The following is a 24,400-nucleotide window of genomic DNA, read 5'->3' as shown; positions in this document are numbered from 1 at the left end:
AAAGGGAGGGAGAGAGAGTGGGAGGGAGGGAGATAGTCAGAATAATGCAGCATGGAATCAAGCTCTTTGGTCCACCTATCCATGCCGACCAGGATAGTCCCATTTCCCTGCATTTGCCCTCTAAACTGTTCCTATCCACATAATTGTCTAAATGTCTTTTAAAAGTCATAATTGTATCTGCTTCTATAGCTTCCTCTGAATGAAAATAGACAATAGACAATAGAAACTAGGTGCTCACTGTCATTCGGCCCTTCGAGCCAGCACCGCCATTCAATGTGATCATGACTGATCATCCCCAATCAGTACCCCGTTCCTGCCTTCTCCTCATATCCCCTGCCTCCGCTATCTTTAAGATGTTGCCCCTGAGGTCCCTCTTATATCTCTCTCCTCTCCTGTTCAGTCTATGTCCTCTAGATTTAGAATCCTCAGGTCCATCATCTGAGGTCAAGAAACAGTTTAGTTTAGTTTATTGTCATGTGTAACGAGGTACAGTGGAAATCTTTTGTTGCATGCTAACCAGTCAGCAGAAAGACAATACGTGATCACACTGTACTGATACATGTTAACGGGAATAATGTGAATAACGTTTAGTGGAAGTTCATGTTTCGTGTCAGCATTTTCAGTTTTTTTACCCCTGACGTGCAATTACTCACATGCAATGTTTTAAAACTTTTACTCCGAATTAGGAAGCCAGTAAGACATGTTCTGATAATTTCTGACAGTGAGGGTCTCCAGTTGAACTGGCGCCTCTTACCTCATGATAACGTGCGAGTAATCACCCACTAACTGCTCCGACAGCACCACGACGTGAATATCCGTGTCATAGAACTGTTTACCCATTTGTTGCAGTTGGCCCATGGCATAATGAAGATAACCTTTCCGTTTACTCCTGTTCACAACAAACAGAAAGCACCCAGGATCGGGATTAAACACATTATTACCCACTCTAGAAAGATCAGTTACCCACCGAACAAAATTCGATCATGACTTATAATAAACATATAACGAACAGCCACGATCACATTGAATGGCGGTACTGGCTCGAAGGGCCGAATGGCCTACTCCTGCGCCTATTGTCTATTGTCTAATGACTTCAGGGTCAAACAAATACTGCAAGTAATTTATTCCATGAGCAAAATTTAAGTTCATTAGTCCATTTAGATGAGTCCATTACAGTTAGAACACATTCCACCGAGGAGATCATGGGTAATTCTTCACCCACCCTCAAATTTCTGCATAATTCGCGAATATTCTCAGTAAGCACAAATCTAATAATGTAATTTAATTTAAATCTACATTTTATTTTACCCAATGAACTAGCATAAACTTGCAATGTGCAGAAGAGAATTACAGACCTAAAGGGTACCCTTTTACACAAGGAAGAGTTACCAAAGATCACTCCTGAAAGGTCCACCTCAAGTTTTTCAACTCTATTCTCTGGTCCACACTTCCTTATCAACAAAAATATATTCATTCCATTTAGCTATTACTTCCTATAATGTTCTGAAAACTTATCTCAACTTTGTTTGTCTTTCTCTCCATCCCGCTCTCTGTCATCTCATCCACTGCCTCTTCGTCCCATCTCTCCCCCTCCCTCTCGAGAAGCAGTTGATGCTGCAAGTAAACTTTCAGGAACATGGCACTGAATAAAACTAAAGCACACAGTATTGGGAGTGGTGCAATGAAGTAGACTGAAGGTTGGTTAATGGGCAAAAGGCAGAGTACCAATAAACAAATGACTTTTCGGTTGAGAGGTTGTGACCAGTGGGACACCTCAGGAATCAGGTGTGATAAATCCAATGCAGTATGGGTTGTGAAGAAGATACAGAAAGGATTTGGGTAATATAGAAAAACAAAGTGAATAGGAAGTCTTTAGTAGATGGAGTCTCATCATGATAAATAAGAGGGCATCTATTTTGGTAAAAGAAATGGAAACACACTACTGTTTAAAAATTTCTAATTATTTTACGAGATTGAAAAATGATGGTGTGTCGAGAAATCTGGATGTCCTTGAATACAAACAAATGAAAGTTAACATGTTGGTAGACAAAAATGCTGGAGAAACTCAGCGGGTGAGGCAGCATCTATGGAGCGAAAGAAATAGGCAACGTTTCGGGTCGAAACCCTTCTTCAGGCTGAACATCCCTTCACATTTAACATGTTGTTCAGCAAGCACTTAGAAAAGGCACATGGTTCATTTGCCTCTATTATGAGAGTATTTGAGTATTAGTCTCAAGACAACTTGTTCCAATTATATGGAGCCCTGGTGAGACTGCACCGAGTGGTCTGTATAGGGATGGTCTCCCTACCTCAGGAAGGATATATTAGTGAAAGGGAAAGAGTGCAGAGAAAATTCACAATAATATTATTTGGAGATTGTTATGGTGCTTGAGGGGAGATTAAACAGACTGGGCCTGTTTTCAAAAAGAATGTGCGAGGACTTCACCAGGAAACAAGAGCACTGGGAAACGGAAAGTGGAAGGTGAACAATGCTTCAATACATGGCTTGTTTGACTGCTCTCTCCATTGCCCTGACAACATCAAACACTGCTTGCAATTCAGCTCCATCTCACTGAGCAGCCACTCCAAGGAGGCACCACAAAGCATAAATGCCCCAAACGTTGCCAAAAGTGTTCCATTTGTATTCACAATCTGCCTCAGATCTATCACAGGGTCTGGCTGCTGAATACAGCTTTAACTGTGTACCGTTCCATTGAAGGTGGGGTATTCATGCTGTTGTTACCTGCTGTGGTTGTGCTGTTGGTTAGCCACCTCTTCAAAAGTTTTATCTTGGAGCCAGCGAGGTTTCTATTAACATCAGGAGTGAGCAGCAGCCATCCAACCCTAGATCCTACTCCGCCATTTGCCGAGATTATGGCTGCTCTTCCCACTTGATGCCATTTTCCTGTCCTATCCCCATATTTCTTACATCCTTAAATGACCAGAAATCTCTGCATCTGTTTTTAATCAACTCAGTCACTGAGTCTCAATACCCCTCCACAATGGAGGATCCCACATTTCATCACCTCGGTGAAGAACTTTCACCTTATCTCAGTCCTAAATGGTCAACTACATCCTGACATATGACCTCTGGTCAACTGAGGGGAACATTTTCCCTGCATTGAGCACACCAAGCCTCCACAGTTAAATCGCCTCTGATTCTTCTAAACTCCAGAGAATACAATACCAGTCTACTCAATCTCTCATTGCACAGAAAATGTGCCATCACAAGAACCAGTCCAGTGAATCCTCGTTCTACTCCCTCTGTGGCAGGTACATCTTTTCTAAAGAGACCAAGACTGGACTCAATGCCCCATGTGCATTCTCGCCAAAGTGGTACACAATTGCAACATTACTTATTGCAGCTGAAGACCAGTATCCTATTGGCCTTCTTAACCACATTATCTATCTGCATTGCTACCTTAAGGATCTGAACTTGTAGCCAATGTCCCTCTGATCCTTAATACTCCTTAGGACTTTACCATTCAGGAAGCATGCCTCATTAGTATTCACAAAATGCATCACCTCACATTTGTCTGGATCAAGCTCCTCTCGTTCTGTACCGGTGAGTGACCAGCTCACTACACATACCGTCTCCTACACTCTCCACATTCTGGATGCTCCATATCAGGCCTACTTGATACATAGTGAAGATCTCTGCAAATTGGTCCCCTCTTCCTGCCCCCAGCATTCTACCCAATTTGACTCCTTCTGCCCAAGGCCCCAGGCACCTGTTTATGCATTGCTTTCTGAAGGTCTTTGTTTCTGGTACCTGTAATGAAGGGTAACTCCCGTAGCCGACTCCTCCTGGCAAAAGAAAGTTGGGGGCTGGACCTTGGGATAACTGAAGCGCAGGTACTCATGTAGATTATCTAAGCCATTTACAAAGTCACGCACATGTCTGCCGAGAACCTAGGAGGGAGGTAGAGAGACCTCAGTGAGAAAAATAACTCAGCACAGAGTAGGATGAACACAATGCTGCATGGAGGAAATATCAATAGATTTTATCCAGGTTACTTTAATTTCACTGCCATTATCTTGGTGAAAAGAGTCAGTGGGTGGTAATGGAAGATTTGATGTTCAGATTGGGCACCTAGGACCAGTGGTGTCCCACAGCGATTGCTGTTGGGTCTACTGTTGTTTGTCATCTATATTAACGATTTGGATGACATTATTATTAACATGTTAAGTTTGCAGTTTATACCACACTGGTGACATAGTAGACAGTGAAGAAGGTTATCTAAGATTACAACATGATCGAGATTAACTGGGAAAGTTGGCCGAGGAATGGGAGATGGAATTTAACCTGGCCAAGTATGAGGCATTGCATTTTGGCATGTTAAACCAAGACAGGGCTTAGAGTAAATGGAGGAGAATGTTGTAAAACAGAGACCTAGAGGTATTGGGTACAGGTTCATAGTTCCCTAAAGGCATCTGGCACGTGTACCATCATCAGTCAGGGCATTGAGTACAGGAATTGGGACATCCTGTTGTAACTGTACAATTAATTGGTATATATGTTTGGTATATTGCGTACAATTCTGGTTGTCCATAGAAAGGAAGCATGTCATGAAGTGGCAGGGTTGTGGAGAGGTCGGTGCGGTGGCCAATGATGGTCCAGACTGACGGACGAGACGGACATGCGAAGTGGGGTGTCGGCAGAGGTGAGGCCTCAGCGGCGGTGAAGCGTCGGCAGCAGTGAGGTCTTGGCAGCGGCGGCGAGACCCCGGGGCAATGGGGTCTCGGCGATGGTGAAGCCTCGCAGCGGCGATGCCTCGAGGGTTGACTCGTGATCAATGGTCGATGAGAGCGAGGGGTATCACCGTGAGGGAGGGGAAGAACAATGGAGGACCCGGCGTGGGGGGGGATCGCTGTTAGGGGGGGGGGGGAGAACAATGGGGAAGGAGTGAGAACAAAGGACAATGGAGACCTGCCGTGGGCTCCCAATGAGTGGGGGGGTTACAAAAGTAGGAGCCCGCATGTTTTGTAACTTTCTCAGCGCTGTAGGTGGCCGCTATTTGCATACATTGTGTATACAAGCAATAAAGTATTTCATTCTATAAAGTATTCCATTCCATTCCAAGCTGGAAACAGAGCCAAAAAGATTAACGAGGATGTTAATAGAGCTGGAGGGCTTGAATTGTAAGAAGAAGCTATATATACTGGGATTTTTTTTTACTTGGAGTACAGGAAGATGTGCGATGACTATAGAGAGGTCTATTTTTTTTTTTTTTTTTTAATTTTATTTTTATTAGAAGTACGGTAAATTACAATACTACACAACACATATATCTTAATACATTTTTTGTACCGCTTCATTTTTTTTTGAGCTTTAAGAAAAAGATAGAAGTAAGAAAAGTAAAGAAAGTGCGCAAGAGTCGTGAAGTGCAAGAGTGTTGGGAAAAGAAAGCCCTTAGAAAAGAAGTTAGAGAAGGAAGTAAAGTGTGAAAATAGACCCTAGAAAAGAAAGAAAAATAAAATAGGAACAATCGCTCTATTATAACATTAAACTCCGCAGAAAGGAGACTACCAACCAAGTCTGTTTTTGTTGTTTTACCTCCCGTTACCAGGTCCTGATACCATTTATTTATTTATTTATTTATTTAAATTACTATTGCACCTCATGCTTGTAATAGGTCCAGAAACATAGACCACGTCTTTTGGAATTGGTCTGTTTTACCTGCTAAGAGGAATCTCATCTCTTCCAGATGTAATGTTTCAAACATATTTGATATCCACATTTTTATTGTTGGTGTGGGCGCATTTTTCCAGAATTTAAGTATAAGCTTTTTTCCCATTATTAGCCCGTAATTAAATAAATTCTTCTGAAACACGTTTAGTTCAGGGTTACCTTCCGATATTCCAAAGATAGATTAATTTTGAAAAAATATCAAATATTTCATACCAGAATTTTTGGATTTTTGTACAAAAAACAAAAGAGTGCGCTATGGTAGCTTCTTGACACAGGCATTTATCACAGATTGGTGAAACATTAGGGAAGATTTTATTTAATTTAGTTTTTGAATAATATAATCTATGTAATGTTTTAAATTGGATGAGCGTATGTCGTACGTTGATCGAACATTTATGCACTTGTAGTAAATGATTATCCCAGGTCTCTTTTGAGATTTTTATAGCTAATTCTTGTTCCCAGTCTCTTCTAATTCCATCTGTTGTGGGTATTTCTATGTTTAAAATGATATTATATAGGTACGATATTAAATTAGCTGATTCCGCCTTTGTCTGTGATTTTTTTTTACTTGGAGTACAGGAAGATGTGCGATGACCATAGAGAGGTCTATAAAATCATGAAGGGCATACAGCAGGTGGATGGTCACAGTCTTTTTCCCAGGGTGGAGAGTCCAAAACCTGAGGGTGACGATGTAACGTGAGAAAAGATTTAGAAGGGTCCAAAAGGGCAACATTTTCTCCCAGATGGAGCAAACAGACAGAAGAAGCTGTAGATCTGGTTACAATTAAAACATTTAAAAGACATTTGGACTGGCACTTGGATAGAAAAGATGAATAGCGATATGGACCAAATGCAGAGGAATGGAACTGGTGTGCGTGGGCACTAACGAGGCATGGACGTGTTTGGCCCACGGTCCTGCTTCCGTGACTCTATGCATCCGTTGGAGTTTAGAAGAGTGAGATGGGACCAGATTGAAACATTGAAGATCCTGAGGTCTGTGCCCTTGTCAACAGACGTTGACCTTTGTTGAAATGAGTTCTCACCTTCAGGATCCGGTCATATCCATACTTCCCCACAAATCCCAGGAAGTAGACACCCCAGGAGTTCATCAGCTCATTGTAGGAGGTGCCGGTGACGCCGCTAGCAGCCATGGCAATGCGCGGAATGACACTCTCCTGGTAGACCTGGTGGCCAGAAGGTCAGATACAAATCAAATGCCAGCAGGAAGTAACCAGACGTAGTTGAGGCAGGTACAATAACAACATTTAAAATACATTTGGACGGGTACATGGATATGATAGGTTTCAAGGGATATGGGTAAAATGTGGGCAAATGGGGCTAGTTTACATGGGACGTCTTGGTTATGGACGAGATGGGCCAAAGGTCTTTTTCTGCGCTGAATGACACTATGATCAGTGCCCAGCCCAGGTAGGAAAGCATCTGGTGAAAACCTGACCAATGACTCAAAGACTTTCATCTCCAGGTCCTGCCAGTTCGCCAGCCAAGTCTTCCAAGTGGGACAATGGCACTCCCAGGTGGGCAAGGTGTGTAATGCTCCATGCAAAAGGCCTCATCTCCACTGGCAGAGAGTCCAAATGCACCACTTCACTCTACTCACTCAGACCTGCTCGCACTCCCAGTTGCAAAGCATTTTAACCCTCCTTCCCATTCCCAGAACGACCTTTGTGTCCTTGGCCTCCACTATTGGCAGAATGAGGCCGCATATACATTGGAGGAACAGCACCTTATATTCCACAGGTAGCTTATAAGCTAATTGTATGAACATTGAAGTCTCCAATTTTATGAAGAATTCCTCGTGCGACCTCTCTCTTTCCTGTGCCTCCCCTTTCCCCCCTTGGTGTGCACCTATTTCTCCCAGTATTGTCCATCTCGTTACCTTTTCTTCACACATGCATATTCACCCACATCCCATCCCCAAGTTCCTAATTTCCCTTTTATTCCCCTTATTTCCCCTTCCCCTGTCCTCTTCCCCCTATAACCCTCCCTCTGGCTTTACATTTCACTCCTTCTCTTCTCTCCTTATTCGATACCTTTTTTTCAACTTTTCACTTCTACCTTACCTCTTTCAAGAACTGCGATTCCATCCCATGTGGCCCTGGGGACCTACTCACCTTAATACTCTTCAAGCGATCCAACACCATATCCTTCTTGATCTCAAAATACCCTGACATATTAGTATACCCCATGCTGGTCTCATATTCTCCACAGCCTTCCCCTTGGTGGATGCTAATGCAAAGTACTTGGTTATCTCCTTGCCTAGATCTTCTGACTCCTAATGTGGGAATTTACAAAGAAGTGCAAATTTTCTCCTTTATCCTTGATTGGTATATATTTATATTGCCCATATTTATTTGCTGAGCAAATGTGACATCAATAACCTGGCCACAATTACATTTCCAATCGAGGCTGTTCCCTTCATTTCAACAGCTGCACATTGTCCAAACCAGGAAAGGAGGGTATCTCTGAATCCAGTTTCCTTTACAACAGTCCTCTGGTTTCATGGTCTTGGTTTCTGACTCCAGCTTTTAGCTTAGCTCCTTGCCTAGACATACAATGTGGAAATAGGCCCTTCGCCCCAACAATGCACGCAGACCAGCAATCATCCATCACTAGTTCTATCCTATACGCAAATCTGTCAAAGGGGAAATAGAATAGACACCTGCGACTGTGTAATAGAGACCCTGAGATCCTGAGTTGCAAGTCCCTGCAACCCTGGCTGATTTGTTCAGGAAGTATTTAGGTATATCAGAAGAAACGATTAACAAAATTAGATTAGGTGAAATCAAAAGCAAGCCATTGGCTGGGTTGTGGTCAGGGTTAGGAGACAGAATAGTCAACACACTTGGATGACAGGGGTTAACCATTGCCATTTCCTATGTATAAACATCTCAGATAAATATTGTTAGCCCTAATGAATGGACATGGACATGGATGAAATAGCAACAGAAGCTTGCAACAGGAATGTTGGCAGTTACATTGATTCAAGACTTATTTCTGAACCTGAAACCTTTTTTCAGGTACACAAATTAGTAAATCATAAACAGATACAAAACAGATGTTATTAGGTGAAGTTTACCTCGTGAGTAACAAAAGAGTGAAGCTGGACGTCAGCCCGCTCTCGCACCAGCTTCCACACGTCATCTCCATATGATTCCTTGATGAAGTTGTGCAGACTCTCACACAGCAGCCCGTACATCATGGGCACGGCATACAAGGTATGAGAGGCAATAGCAGTGCTCTCCCTGGCAGGGCCTCCACAACAGCACGGCAGTCTTGCCAATTGATCTTTCCACCTTCCTACCTCTCTGTGGGTCTCTGATTGCACTGAATGCTGTGGGATTGCACTTTGACTTGGTGTAGTTGTGCTGGCAGCTGACATAAACAGACCGGATTTGAAGGGCAACTTTCAATACCATATGGTCACTCTTTTGTCAGAGAACATCAGGCAGCATCATCCTTGACCTCATTCACTCACTCTGTTCTGGGTCTCCATACCCAGCCAGTCTGACATTGAAAGTAGTGAACTCGAGTCACCATCAGAGTGCAATCACACCACAGGGATCATCCTTTCTCAAATGATCCTCAACTCACAGCCCACTGACTCTGCCTATGGAATTGGCACTGCAGTACTGCCAGATGACTAATGGGTAACGATGAGTGAGAATACAGGAGGGAGATTGTTAATCAGGTTGAATGGTGCCATTTTCTCTGTGGATTGTCTCCTCGTCGTGGTGGAGAAGCTTGTGTGGTCCAGAGATCCTGAGAGCGATGCCGTCTGGAGCCCAGTACATTGATGCAGTCACAAAGAAAGCTCCAAAATGCCTCTACTCTCCTGGAAGATTGAGGACATTCAGCATGTTGCCAAATACTCTATCAAACTTCTACAGGTGTATGATAGAGGCTACACTGATAAGTTACAACAGAGTCTGGTTCAGTAACTCAAATCCCCAGAAACAAAGGCAGATGCAGAGAATGGTGGACATTGCCCGGTCTGTCATGAGTATTGACTTTTACATCATCAGAGTAATCTACTGGAAATGCTGCTTCAAAAGGGCGGCCAATATCATTAAATACCAACGTTACTCTTGCTACACTCTCATCTCGATGTTGTAATTGGGAAGAAGGTACAGGAGCCTGAAAACCATCTCCTGAAGTTTTTAAACAGCTTCTGTAAGGGTCACAAGTAGATAGAGTGGTTAAGAAGGTACATGACATGCATGTCTCTGCCATCAGTCGGCATTAAGTATAAGAGTCAGAAAGCGATGTTGCAGCTTTATAAAACTTTAGTTAGACCACATTTGGAGTATTGCATGCAGTTCTGATTGTCCCATTACAGGAAGCATGTGAAGGTTTTGGTATTACTGCAGCTACGATAAAGCTGCAGCAAGGAATAACTTCATTGTTTTGTTTCTTGTATCTATGACACTTTTGACTCTTGGCACATACCTTGTGGGTTGAAGGGGCTGTTTCTGTGCTGTTTTTCCTATGTTCTATGAACAAGGTGTGTGTGGGGGGGGCGGAGGGGGAGGGGGGTCACAACACATGTGTACACTTTGCAGGCTGTTTAAGCAAGCAGTAAAAAAAAGCAGTGGAGGAAGCATCATGTTAGAAATGTGAAGTTATTCTCATTGGTAGGACATTGTAAAAGCAAAGTATTATTTAAGTAGAGCAATGAAAATGAAATGTTGCAGTGTAATGGGGATCGGGGGGATCCTAGTATATGAAGCAGAAAAATATTGTATGCAATTAATCAGAATCTGAGTTTGGTTGGCCTTTACTGCCAGGGAAAGGTGCTCCAATCATGTGGTGTAAAAGTAAGAAACCTTTCTCACATTGGCTCTCCCTGTGTTGTGGAAGTGCACAATATGTCCACCCTGTCCATACAAATGTGCTTCTCGGAGAGGGGATGGACAGATATGACCAATGCTGTGCTGAGGCACCTCCTGCCATGAAAAATTGCCTCCTGGCCATAGAACACAGAACATAGATCAGTACAGCACAGGACCAAACCCTTTGGCCAACAATGTTTTTGCTGAATATCATGCCATGTTAAACTAATCTCCTCTGCTTGCACATGATCCATATCCCTCCATTCCTTGAATATTCATGTACCTATCTAAAAGCTTATTTGACATCACTATCATATCTGTTTCTGCCACCACCCCTGGCAGCATGTTTCAGGCACCCATGACCCTCTGTTTAAAAGACTTGCCCCACACATCTTGTTTAAACTTTCTTCCTCTGACACTTAAGTTATGTCATCTACTGTTTGACATTTCCACCTAATGATTTTTTTAAAAATGTATTGAACTTCAATGTTTGTTCATTATATTATCTATTGAGTGATGTGTTTATCTGGACCTTCTCCAAAAGAACATAAAACAATAGAAGCAGGAGTAAGCCACCTGGCCCCTCATACCTACCCCAGACCTCATTATCTGTATTAGCAGGATGGCACAGTGGTGCAGTGGTAGAGTTGCTTCCTTACAGCACCAGAGCCTTGGGTTCAATCCTGACTATGGCTGCTATCTGTATGGAGTTTGTACTCTCTCCCTGAGACCACATGCATTTTCTCTGGGTGTTCTGCTTTCCTCCCACAATCCAAAGGTGTGCAGATTTGTATGTTACTTAGATTTAGTATATTTGCACTAATGTGTGAGGTAGAACTAGTGTATGGGTGATCGTTGGTTGACGTGGACGCAGTGGGCCAAAGGACCTGGTTCCATGTCAAGTCACATTTATTTATATAGCACATTTAAAAAAACAACTCACGTTGGCTAGTGCTTTACATTTGTTATAAGAATAGTATAAACAAACAAACTACATACATATATACATATAGCCCTCGCTCAGTGGACGTCAGGAAAGGCTTGGGAGTATAGATAAGATTTTAGTCTTGACTTAAAGGAGTCAATGGAGGGGGCAGTTCTGATGGGAAGGGGATGCTGTTCCACAGTCTAGGAGCTGCAACTGCAAAGGCGCGGTCGCCCCTAAGCTTTTGCCTAGACCGCGGGATATTCAGCAGCCCCAAGTCGGCCGATCTGAGGGACCTGGAGGTGGAGTGGTGGGTGAGAAGACTTTTAATGTAGGAGGGAGCAAGCCCATTGAGGGCTTTGTAGACATAGAGGAGGGTCTTGAAATGTATACGGAACCGCACAGGGAGCCAGTGGAGAGAGGCCAGGATCGGGGTGATGTGGTCCCTTTTTCGGGTGCCCGTCAGGAGTCTCGCTGTGGTGTTTGGCAGGCGGGACAGGGAAGATTGGCTGATGCCAGTATAAAGAGAGTTGCAGTAATGTAGGCGGGAGGAGATAAATGTGTGGATGATCTTTTCGAGGTCATCGAAGTGGAGGAATGGTTTTATTTTAGCTATCGTCCGAAGCTGAAAGAAGCTGGCTTTTACCACGGCATTGACTTGTTTGTCCATGTTGTGCATTCAGTTTCCATGATGTAACTCTAATCTCTTCTATGCCAGGTCCTCTGCCCACAATTTACACAATCTTTACAAATATCTGTACCTTTAAATGACTCCAACTTTCCAGTCTCCACAACATTCAAGGTATAGAGAATTCCTGGGTATTTGCAAATCACAGTGAGCAGAAATTCCTGCACACATCAATGTTAATGTACTGCCCCCAACCTAGCAACCATGTCCCCTCATTTGAGAACCTCCCACTAGTGCAGACATTTCAACATCTACCCTTTCATGCCACATAGGTGTGTTTCAGTAAGATCACCTTTCATTCTTCTAAACTCCAAAAAATATGTATCTATTTTTTAGCTACTGGTGACAGGAACATCCTGTCATTCCAGGAAGCAGCCTGGTGAATGTTTTTGAACAGCAATGCCAGTGTATCTTATTCTTAAAACAAAGCGTTTCACTGTACACTTGACAATAATAAACCTAAACCTATGTATTGGGGCCAACATTGTACAATGCTTCAGCTGTGGCCTCAGTTGTAACAATACTTTCTTTTTTTATGCTCCAGCCCTCCTGCAACATGCCATTTGCCTTCCTCACCACTTGCTGAATCTATCTGCCAACCTTTTGCAGATTCATTTGAGACTACAGACGAGAAATATAGACTCCTCTATATTTCACTCACAGTCTTTCTCTATTTAAATGATGGCCTGCCTTTAGGTGCTTCCTTCAGAAGTGTGTGTGTCCTCACACAATCCTTTATTAAACTTCACTTGCCAATTTTTCACCCATTTACTATCCTGTTGTGGAGTCCAAATGTCTTCATTGCAACACACCCTCCCGTCTGAAGAAGGGCCTCGACCCGAAACGTTGCCTATTTCCTTCGCTCCATAGATGCTGCCTCACCCGCTGAATTGCTCCAGCATTTTTGTCTACCAACTATTGGTTCATCAGCAAACTTGGATACGTTGTAATTTGACCCTTCACCAGGCAACCAATATACATCATAAGTAAACGAGGACCAGGAACTGACCCTGTAGTACAATCATCCTCTTCCGCCTTGCATTTGCAGTTTTCCTATCTGTAGGAATCTTTCAATAAACAACTAAATCATCCGCTATCTCTGAAGTTAATTCCCGGCGAATCATTGCGTCTAAATGCTCCGGCAACAGGATGCTGTAAATCAGTGTTTAAGAAGGAACTGCAGATGCTGGAGAATCGAAGGTAGAAGGAACTGCAGATGCTGGAGAATCGAAGGTGCTGCTGCACCCGCTGAGTTTCTCCAGCTTTTTTGTGTAACCTGCTGTAAATCAGTACTGGTTTCGAGAAAGGGTGACCGATCACCTTGGCGATAGGGTGGTAACCAGAACAGTGATTATCATGGAACTGTAGATGCTGCAATCTTGAGCAAAAAAAAAACACAATGTGCCGGAGGAGCTCAGCGGGTCATCTGTGGAGTGAATGGGTGGACGAGGTTTCGGATCGGGTCCCTTCTTCAGTTGGTTGTTGTGTGGGAATGAACTGCAGATGCTGGTTTACACCGAAGATAGATGTATCTAAATGTTGAAGTAAATCAGCAGGACAGGTAGCATCTCTGGATAGAAGGAATGGGTGACGTTTCGGGTTGAGATCCTTCTTCAGACTAGATGTGTATGAAGGAACTGCAGATGCTGGTGTACACCAAAGGTAGACACAAAATTGCTGGAGTAATATCAGTGTGACAGACAGACAGCCACCAGTGGGAATGTCTTCAGACAGCACGGGTCGCCCAGAGAAGCGAGGACTGGAATTGTTGGGCGCGGTGTGGAAGGGTGCTGAGGAATCGGCATTGCAGAGTTTGCACCAAGACCTGAAGAGGAGGTGGTTCCTGGGACGAGTGCGAATGCCGCCTGATGAAGAGGTGCCGCCGGCGGCAACTGGCAGCTCCAGACAGTGAACAGCCGCTGATGGCGGCGGCACTCGCTGCCTTTCCCTGAGAGGCGCCGGCCTGCAGTGAAGCAATCCTGCCAGCGACTCAGGCCAGCGACTTGGTCCGCCCCTCCCTCGCCTTCCTTGCATGGATGTCGGGAATCACATGAGCTGCTGCCGGAGACGGGCGGGATCGGGGGGAAGGAGGGGCGCCTGGGGGGCGGGCGGGGGGGGGGGATCTGCTGCCCGGTCCGAGGGATCGCCGAGGCCGTGAGACGGGCTCGCTGCTCGAGCCATGATGGGCACCAAGTCGCAAGGCTCGCAGCCCCGGCACCAGGAGGCAGAGCACAAGAAACTCGCCCTGAAAGCCTTCAAGAAAGTGGGTAAGGGTGGCGGACACGGCCGAGGAGCTGAGGAGACGCCGCGCCTGTACTTGAACGCTGTCTAAATAAGGCATCGCATCGGTCGGGACTGGACCCAGAGGTTGATCCAGTGAGGCGGCGTCTTAGCCGGACCGTCCCGCCCGTCGGACCGGAGGCGCCTCGCCTTTGGAAGGTCACACACTCACTGGGTTCGCTGTTTGCTGCTCAGATTAGTCACCGAAGGGTGGGACGCCTCCCCTCGCCTGGTCTGGTGGTGAGAGGGGGGGTTAGGGAGGGGTAAGCTTCTGGCTACAGCGGGGATCCGCGCCTGCTGGTCAAACCGGACAAGTAATCTGGCCGTCCGCTTCACCGAGTGAAGCCCGCTGTCAGATTGCCCCGACTGTTAGATCGCCCGGGTGATGGTGCGAGAATGGTTCTCTATAACTGCGTGGTGCTTATAGACTTTAACCTGTTTTGCCGCCCTAGTCCTTGTCCACACAAACAAGGTTGAGCGTAACGGCCAACCACCCTTGAACTGTGTGTGTATCCTGCTCTGCTTTCTCGTTCGACTGTACGGCAAGTACTGTCAACTGTTCTGAAGCCCCGTTGAAAACAAATGCTAACAGCCGTATTGATACAAAAACTGCAAGAAGGTTTTTACCTGACAGACATTGCATCTCAAGTGTACAATGGATAAGGGAGCGTCGACAGACCTTTAATATTATGAAGGTCTAATGGTAATGGAGGTAGAGTATTAACACGTTTGTCAGAGATGAAATGAAGCAAGGCAGCCACCATTAAACACAGACAGTACAGTAATCGGAGGTGAAAAGCAGTGGTGTTTTTAACTGGACACATAGATAAAAACATTGAGTAGGAAGGAACTGCAGATGCTGGTTTACACCAAAAATACACACAAAATGCTGGATGTAACTCAGCATCTCTGGAGAAAAGGAATAGGTGATGTTTCGGGTCAAGACCCTTCTTGAGACTGAGAGTCAAGGCGAGGGACCTTTTCATGCCTCTAGTTCCCCTCGCCCCTTAGTCAAAAGAAGAGTCTCGACCCGAAACGTCACATTCCTTTTCTCCAGGGATGCTGCCTGACCCGCTGAGTTACTCCCAGCATGTTGTGTGTCTTAGATCAAAAGATTATTGATGTGGTTGGATGCAATGAGCCACGATAGGGAATGTAAACATGAGCATAGCATGGCAGGGCTGAATGGCCTCTTCCTCCACTGCACATGTTATGCCTTCATTCTAGACTGTTTCTTTTGTGAATGACAGGTTCTTGCGTTCTCAGTGGGCAAGAGACAAGTGTACCATGGCACAAGAGGGAGGGTTGACTTGATGGAGAACTCACTTTGTCATCTTGAAACCACCTCCATTCCAAACAAATTCTTCACTCTCTGCCCCCAGTTTGTGGTGGACATGATTTCACTGAGAGGACTGAGGCTTATGAGCTGTCAGGCAGCTGTCCCCACCACCTGTCAAGCTCCATGGCGAAGCAACATTGAGCAATCCCATTCTATCCCTCTGTTACTGTTGGTTCCTATCATACTAATATTGGAGTAAAAATAAAAATAGTTTACAGTTTAGTTTATTGTCATGTGTACCGAGGTACAGTGAAAAGATTTTGTTGCGTGTTATCTTGTCAGCTGAAAGATTACAATCAAGCCATTTACAGCGTATACATACATGATAAGGGAATAACATTTAGTGCAAGGTAAAGCCAGCAAAGTCCCATCAAGGAGAGTCTGAGGGTTACCAATGAGGTAGATAGTAGTTCAGGACTGCTCTCTGGTTGTGGTAGGATGGTGATAACTTTTGTTTGTGTAGTTCGCAGTTTTCAAAATAACTTGGCAAACAACGAAGTACTTTTAAAGTTCCGTCATTACTGTGAAGTGGAAAATGTGACAGCCAGGTTGAGGATAATTATTGGCCAAGACATCCCAAGTAACACACTTGCTCTTTGATTTACTGCCAAGGAAGCTGAGGAGCTTGATGGGTGGATGGCTGGGTCGGTGGGTGTTGCAAGACAGCAGAGGCTAACAACTGAGATCATAGGAATCAAGTGGTTACTTGTGTCACATACAATACTTGTCACATTTTGATCTGGACCAACTCTGTAAATCTGTGTGTTGATTGTATTTCCCCACCAACTGAGTGCCTTGCACTGAAGATTATTGTCCAGACTGGAGTGTATTTAGAGGAGGTGTCAAACTAGCCGAAGGGATGTAAAGATCACAGACATGATTTAAAATTGGACATTCAAATGTGGCTGATTATTTTCAGATCCATTGGATCCTGGCAACTGTTTGGATGAGTTTAGTAGAACAGCTGAATCTGGAATTCCGTCCGGAGCTTTGGTAGAAGGCAGTTCCTGAAATTATTAAGCACATGAAGATCAATTAACTGAGTAAAAGACAATTTAAAAATAAATAAGTATACTCGGAAAAAAGTGCGTGATTTACTTTGCTCAACTACTGTAAATTTATCGTTATATATGAGTGTTATTCATTCATTTATTGTCGATAAGTTGTGAAAGAAGGAATTTGCCAACTGATAGCTAAGGGGCGCAACAAAAGAGTTGCTGCCTTACAGCGCTTGCAGCGCCGGAGACCAGGGTTCGATCCCGATTGCGGGTGCCATCTGTGCAGAGTTTGTACATTCTCCCAGTGGCCGGGTGAGTTTTCTCCGAGATCTTTGGTTTCCTCCCAAACTCCAAAGACGTTCATTGGTTTGGTACAAGTGTAAATTGTCCCTAGTATGTGTAGGATAGTTTTAATGTGTGGGGATGTTAATGTGGTCGGTGTGGACTTGGTGGGTGAAGGCCTGTTTCCGCGCCGTATCTCCAAACTAAACTAAACTGATACATGTTGGTAATTATTCTGTAGTTATTGCTGAAGGCTGTGGAGAGCAGAGGGATTTGAGGCCACAGATGCACTGGACATTGAAGTAGCACCAGACTAAATACCTTTGGGCATCTAAATTTTATCACAGGAGGCATAGACTACATAAAAAATGAATCTATAATCAATTAGATCTGGCTTACTGAACTTCACAGATGATTTATTTTTTGTATTGTCACATGTGCTGTCTGGCTCCGTCTAGTCTGGGTGATCATGCTACAGGTGCCTGGGGTTTGGCCAGCTCAGCTGCTGGGTTTTGGAGCTTGACCGTCAAGGATGCTGGCAGATATATGGATAACTTGTTTACAAATGTGGGCACCCTGCAGCTTAAGGAAAAGTGTTCATAGAAGGAATGAGTGACCACATGGGAGAGGGAAGTGGGCAAGCAAATGGTCAGAGAAACCTCCAAGTGCATCTTGCTTCAAAACCATTGCTCTGTGTTGAAAATGCAGGGCAATAGTGGTTGGAGTTCAATGCGTCAATGGTCCTTTATTGTCACATGTATCGGAGTACCGTGACATTTGATTTACCATACAGTCATACCAAAAAAGCAACAAGATACAAAACTACATAAAGATTAAACATAAACAGCCACCACAGCGGCGTGTGAGAATCCCTTGAGCATACAGCATAAGCGGAGACCCACAGCCATCAGTTCAATGTCCGGGCCACACACACACGCTCCTTCACCGTTATGTGACCAGAGTTGTACTGACCGCTGTCACTCTCTCTGCAGTCCCTGCCCGCCCGAACAGTCAGAAATCCGCCCACATTCCCAACAGACTCCAGGATGTTCTCATGGAGCGATGTCCCCACAAACACCAAGATGGCTGCCCTCACGTCAATCCCTCCGAGTCCTCGCCAGCGCAGGCAGCACGTCCATCTTGTTTTTCGGCGACCTCACATTCCCCACTGCGATGGAAGGCAAATAGCTTTTACCTTCTTCCTCCTTTTCTCCCGCGGTCGGGGCGATCGAAGCTCCCGCAGTCGGGGCGATCGAAGCAGCTGCATCGGGGCGATCTAGGCTCCCACGATCGGGGCAGGTCGGAGCTCCCAAAGTCGACCCCTAACAAAGTGACCGGCAGCTCCACGATTTTAGGCCGCAGTATGGACGGAGATATGATACGGAAAAAGTCGCATCTCCGTCGGCGGGAAGAGATTTAATCCCTCCCCCCCCACCCCACGTAATACCGTAATACAAAACTAAAGATACACTAAAACATACAAATGAAACAGACTAAAAACAACAAAAGAAGAGAGGGACGAGATAGGCTGTTGTCTTGGCTGCCACTTACAGCGCCACCCGGTGGGAGGGAAATACAGACACTTTTGCAGCTGTTGATGTGAATCCAGATTGGTGTGTTAGTCTCCCTGAATCCAGGCTCAAGAATATAATGGGATGTGCGCTGGACATTCTAAAGTGAGGGGGGTTAACAGCCAATGGTTTTGGTTCACATAAGGAGCAAGGTTTCAGAATAAATTTTCCTGGAGTATTGCGTGCAGTTCTGGTCGTCCCATTACAGGTTGGATGTGGAAGCTGCAGCAAGAGATTGGACAGACTCGGATTATTTTCTCTGGAACGCCAGATGTTGCGGGGAGACCTACATAAAATGATGAGAGGCATAGATAGGGTAAACAGAACCTTTTTTCCAGGATGGAAAAATCAAATACGAAAGGGCATAGTTTTAAGGTGAGTGAGGCAAAGTTTAAAGGAGATGTCCGGAGCAAGTTTATTTACACAGAGGGTGGAGAGTGCTTGGAATACGCTGCTGGGTGGGGGGGGGGGGGGGGGGGGGGGGGGGGGGGGGGGGGGGGTTGAGGCAGATGGGTATGCAGGGAATAGAGGGATGTATTATGTGCGGGCAAAGAAGATTTAGTCTTGGCATTATATTCAACACAGACATTGTGTTCCGAAGGACCTATTCTTGTGCTGTACTGTGCTGTTCTATGTTCTGTATCACTGGAACATTTTTAGGGAAAGTGGGAAGGGTCTAGAACAGGTCCAACATCCTTGCGGGAAGATTTGCTGTTGCTATTGAGGAGCATTGAAACTAATCTGGCAGGGTCTGGACTACAGAGTCGATGTACAGTTGTGGGGGGAGGTGCAGTCAAATATAGATGGAAAACGACGTCAGTCCAGCAGGCAGAGCTGACATGGATGTGATAAATCACATGGGCGAAATAGAAGGCTGAATTGCATCTATTTTAATGCTAGTTTCTGACTAGTAAATCGGATAAATGAATTGATAAGTAGGTGGAAATATAATATTGCTGTAATCACAGTAACATGAAAAAAGAGCAGGATATATAATCTTCAGGACAAGGTGGAATGTGGAAAAGAACAAGCCCCTTGGCCCACTGTTGTCTGACCTAGTTGCAAAATTAAACTAATCCTGTCTGCCTGCACATGATCCATTTCTCTCCAGTCCTTGCGCACTAACCAATCTATCTAAAAGCCTTTTAAACAACACCATCACATCTGCTTCCACCACCACTCTTGGCAGTGCATGCCACTATCTGTGTAAAACAACCCGCAGTTCTCCTTTAAACTTTGCCCCACTCGCCTTAAAGCTATGCCCTCTGGTATTTGATGTTTCCATCCTGGGGAAAAAGGTTCTGACTATCTACCCTGTCTATGCCTCTGTTAATTATATAAACCTCTATCAGATAATCCGATAATTAAAAGAAAACAATCCAAATTTGTCCAACCACTCTTTATAGCTAATACCTTCTAATCCAGGCAGGTTTGGTAAACCCTTTTACCCTCTTCACATCCTTCCTGCAATGGGGTGACCAGCCCATTATCTGTTTATTTGCACTACATCAGTTTATTTATTCATGTGTGTGTGTATTTATATAATGGTATATGGACACACTGATCTGTTCTGCAGTCATGCCTACTATGTTCTGTTGTGCTGAAGCAAAGCAAGAAATAACAGGGAATAGGAAATATCATAGCAGGAGTGGATTCATGATAATTCTTTGAGTGTGCAAGAAGGTGAACAGAGAAATGATAGGGCCCTTTGGGACCAAGATGGCCAAAATAATGAGATGAGATCTTAATGAACGCTTCTCCTCTGCATTCACTGAGATGAAGGACATTGTAGTTGGGGAATTCAAGGATGGAACTGCAAATATCTAGAACATGTGTAGGAAGGAACTGCAGATGCTGGTTTATATCGAAGATAGACACAAAATGCTGGAGTAATTCAGCGGGTCAGGCAGCATCTCTGGAGAAAAGAAATCCCTCTTCTCCAGAGATGCTGCCTGACCTGCTGAGTTACTCCAGGATTTTGTGTCTCATCTTAAATATCTCGAAAATGTTCTCCTCATAACCGAAACACTCCATCCCAGGCAACATCCTGGCGAATCTCCTCTACACCCTCTCTAGTGCAACCACTGTCCTGGCTACTCAAACTACACACGATGTTCCAACTGTGCCCTGAGCAATGTTTTATAAAGTTACTAAGTAACGCCAAGCTCCTTCTCCCTGTTCCTATGCTCTATGCCCTGCCAATGAAGGTAGACATCCCAAAACCCTTTTCCACCATCCCACCTACCTCTACTGCGACCCTCGGGATCTTTGGACGTATGGATTTCTTCCGCAATGATCCTTTCAAACGACTATTTGTGAATTATGTCCTACCATTAGTAGACTCCCCAAAATTTATCACCTCACACACTTCATGAATAAGTTCCATCTGTCGTTGCCCTGCATATCTGCCAGCGGGTCAATATCATACTGTAGACAACACCACTCTCCTATCAACACCACCACTAGTTCTTGTGTCACTGGTTAGCACATTGTTAGGACTTTATCTGATACTCTGGAATGATTCTCTGTCTCCAAGGGATCAGGATTCCCACCAACTGGTCTATCGGTTTTTCATCAGCAGAGAGCCGGGCTCCCTCTGGGCTCCCCCCACTGGACTCTCTGAGCTGGGGTTGGGGACCAAGAGTAATATTCAATAATCACTTGTAAGAAAGGCACATTTGTTGAGAAGGTGCTGGGCGTTACTTAGCAACTGCACCGCTGCCAGTGTTCACAGGGACGTGCATTTCCCTTGCATTTACCAAGCCATCCTTCAGCACTGGTGGTAAAGTCCCTCTCTCACAGAACAGCACAACATTGACCTAAGGCACCACTGAATCTGCTTAACTCTGCATCCTGCTCCTCCAGTTGATCATATAACCATATAACAATTGCAGCATGGAAACAGGCCATCTCGGCCCTTCTAGTCCGTGCCGAACACTTACTCTCACCTAGTCCCATCTACCTGCACTCAGACCATAACCCCCCCATTCCTTTCCCGTCCATATACCTATCCAATTTATTTTTAAATTATAAAATCGAACCTGCCTCTACCACTTCCACTGGAAGCTCATTCCACACAGCTACCACTCTCTGAGTAAAGAAGTTCCCCCTCATGTTACCCCTAAACTTTTGTCCCTTAATTCTCAAATCACTTGTTTGAATATTCCCTACTCTCAATGGAAAAAGCTTATCCACGTCAACTCTGTCTATCCATCTCATAATTTTAAAGACCTCTATCAAGTCCCCCCTTAACCTTCTGCGCTCCAGAGAATAAAGACCAAACTTGTTCAACCTTTCTCTGTAACTTAGGTGCTGAAACCCAGGCAACATTCTAGTAAATCTCCTCTGTGCTCTCTATTTTGTTGACATCCTTCCTATAATTGGGTGACCAAAATTGTACACCATACTCCAGAATTGGCCTCACCAATGCCTTGTACAATTTTAACATTACATCCCAACTTCTATACTCAATGCTCTGATTTATAAAGGCCAGCACACCAAAAGCTTTCTTTACCACTGTGCGTCTGGGGCAGTAGTTTTCTGCGGTGTCAGAGGAGTGATTCAAAGGGTGAATTCACTCAGTTGTTTGCAGCAGCGCTCAGCAGGTCTTCAGTAACCTGGTGGAGGTCGATCAGCAGTCACCAGGAGCAGGGCACCAGTTATTGGGAGACTAAGGACTGGGAATGGATGGACGAGGGACCAGCGGGAACTAGGGACTGGGATGAGGAACAGGGGCGGGAGAAAAGATCAGAGACATGGGGGACCATGTGCAGGGCATTAGGGACCCGTGGGGGGGGGGGGGGGGGGGGGGGCTGGGGGGGGGGGTGGGGGGGTACAGCTCGTTTGTGGGAAGGTAAAGGAGGAGAGATGTATGAGATAGATTAAATTATGACAATTATGGGCAGGCTAGACTGCAGGAAACCTTTGCCCTTATCTAAAGTATGTTAAGTAAAGTTAGAGGATATAGATTTCGGGTTAGGAGTAAAAACCAAGAGGGAAACCTTTCTCAATGCTGGAGAGAGTGGTAGAAGCAGAGTTATAGATATGTAAGAAGTGTCTCGATGAACCCTTGTTTACATTTGAATTTCCCCAGTATCGAAGGCCTTGGGGAAACTGGAAGATGGGATTAGTATGGATGAGTGACCACTGGTCAGTGTGGACTTATTCCAAAGCTCTGTGATCCTGACTCCATGACCACTAGAGTTGGGTGAGAGGGGGGAACGAGGGATTGGATACGTGGGACTTGGGACAAGGGAGCAAGGATGGGAGGGAACCGGGGACTGTGGACAAAGGGATTATATGGGGATTGTGAACTGGAGGATCAGAAACTGGGGATTCAAGAACTCACTGGCAGAGAGAGTGGTGCAGGCAGATGCCCTCACCATATTTAAACAGTACAAGGATCATGTTAGTTGTAGAGCTGTGAGCTGCAGGGAGTGAGATCCGGTGCTGGGAGTGAGTTGGTGCTTCTTCAACCAACATGTTGGACTGAATGGCCTATCCCTGAGTAGTCAACATTCTATGATTCTGAGTGGTCCGTCAGTTTAGGAGAGGGAGAGAGAGAGGCCTGCAGACATCTCAGATAAAGAATCACACCTGATACACCGATTAATTTCCATTTTCAGACTCGTGGTTCTCACCTGATGAAAACCACAGCAGTCGTTGCGTTTCCCTCGGGATTGGAGGAAGAGCCTGGTGTTGAGGAGCTCCCTCGTCAGTACTTGAGGTCACACACTCATCCTACCTCAGAGCCATGTTAACGTTGGCACAATTTTTCCCTCTTTGCATCTCCAGTCACAGCAGGAGGAAAGGTGATCAGCATCCCTTTGCCAAGTGAGAATTTGAGAAGCTCTGAGAGTCTAATCTGTGGCCACAAATCATTCCTGACTCTGCACCAATAGCTGTGTAAACATTAATCTCATATTACTCTCAAGGCAATTTCTGCATTAGTGACTTGAATAGAAACTAGGAGTAAGCCATTCAGCCCCTTGAGCTTGGTCCACCATTCCATTAGATTCCAGGAATACATGATACGCGTTGTGGATTTGGTGAAGAAATCAGTGTTTAAACAATTCAATCGAGTTCTTCATAAAGTATTGGGGATAATTTAGGGGCAGCACAGTGGCTTAGCGGTAGAGCTGCTGCCTTACTGCACCAGAGACCCCGGTTCAATCCTGACTATACGTCTGTACGGATGCTGCATGTGACCACGTGGGTTTTCTCCGGGTGCTCTGGTTTATCCAACGCTCCAAAGAAATATAGGTTTGCAGGCTAATTGGCTTCAGGAAAATTGTAATTTGTCCCTAGCGTGTAGGATAGTGCTAGTGTACGGGGTGATTGCTGGTTGGCGTGGACTCGGTGGGCCGAAGGGCCTGTTGCCGCGCTCTATCTCTAAAGTCTAAAGATTGATGTAAGTAGAATGGTTGATGTTAGTGTACATAAACTTTTTAAAGATATTTGATACAGTGTCATTTATCAGCACAATTGAAGTCCATGAGATTAATTGGACTGCAGTTTTGTCAGTGTTTAATGTTTAAAAGACAGAGCTTAGAAAATGACAGTGAATGCATGGTTTTCATGCTGGGCGGAAAGTGTACAGGACATACACAAGGTCTTAGAACCATTCCTGCTTAGTTCTTAGAGATTTTTAGTATTGTGCATACAATCCCATTGCTTGAAAATAATTCTAAACTTGGGTCATTGAGAGATTAAGATGCAAGATGACAAAATGGATCAAATGTGGGTGATGAGAATAAACGACTAGCACAACGTGAC

The 24,400-nt window shown here is 44.8% G+C and overlaps 2 protein-coding genes across 2 annotated transcripts in view; one reads left to right on the top strand and one right to left on the bottom strand.

Annotated features, from left to right (window-relative positions):
- The window catches only part of LOC129710029 (soluble guanylate cyclase 88E-like), a 30,121-nt gene extending 19,920 nt beyond the window's left edge, over positions 1-10,201 (bottom strand). Inside the window, exons 1-4 of the mRNA XM_055656716.1 lie at positions 8,790-10,201; positions 6,736-6,876; positions 3,773-3,912; positions 755-889 (exon numbers count right to left, since the gene is read on the bottom strand). Of these exons, the coding sequence (XP_055512691.1) occupies positions 755-889; positions 3,773-3,912; positions 6,736-6,876; positions 8,790-9,092 (719 nt within the window). The 5' untranslated portion in view covers positions 9,093-10,201. The remainder of the gene's footprint in view (positions 1-754; positions 890-3,772; positions 3,913-6,735; positions 6,877-8,789) is intronic.
- Positions 10,202-14,269: 4,068 nt separating this feature from the next.
- The window catches only part of LOC129710252 (1-phosphatidylinositol 4,5-bisphosphate phosphodiesterase delta-3-like), a 58,140-nt gene continuing 48,009 nt past the window's right edge, over positions 14,270-24,400 (top strand). Inside the window, 1 exon segment of the mRNA XM_055657127.1 lies at positions 14,270-14,422. Coding sequence (XP_055513102.1) covers positions 14,335-14,422 — 88 coding nt within the window. The 5' untranslated portion in view covers positions 14,270-14,334.

The sequence above is a fragment of the Leucoraja erinacea genome, chromosome 27, assembly GCF_028641065.1.
Source record: "Leucoraja erinacea ecotype New England chromosome 27, Leri_hhj_1, whole genome shotgun sequence".
In the NCBI taxonomy this organism is placed as follows: Eukaryota; Metazoa; Chordata; class Chondrichthyes; order Rajiformes; family Rajidae; genus Leucoraja; species Leucoraja erinaceus.
Note: the sequence above shows the minus strand (reverse complement) of the source record. Positions and strands in the feature narration are given on the sequence as shown.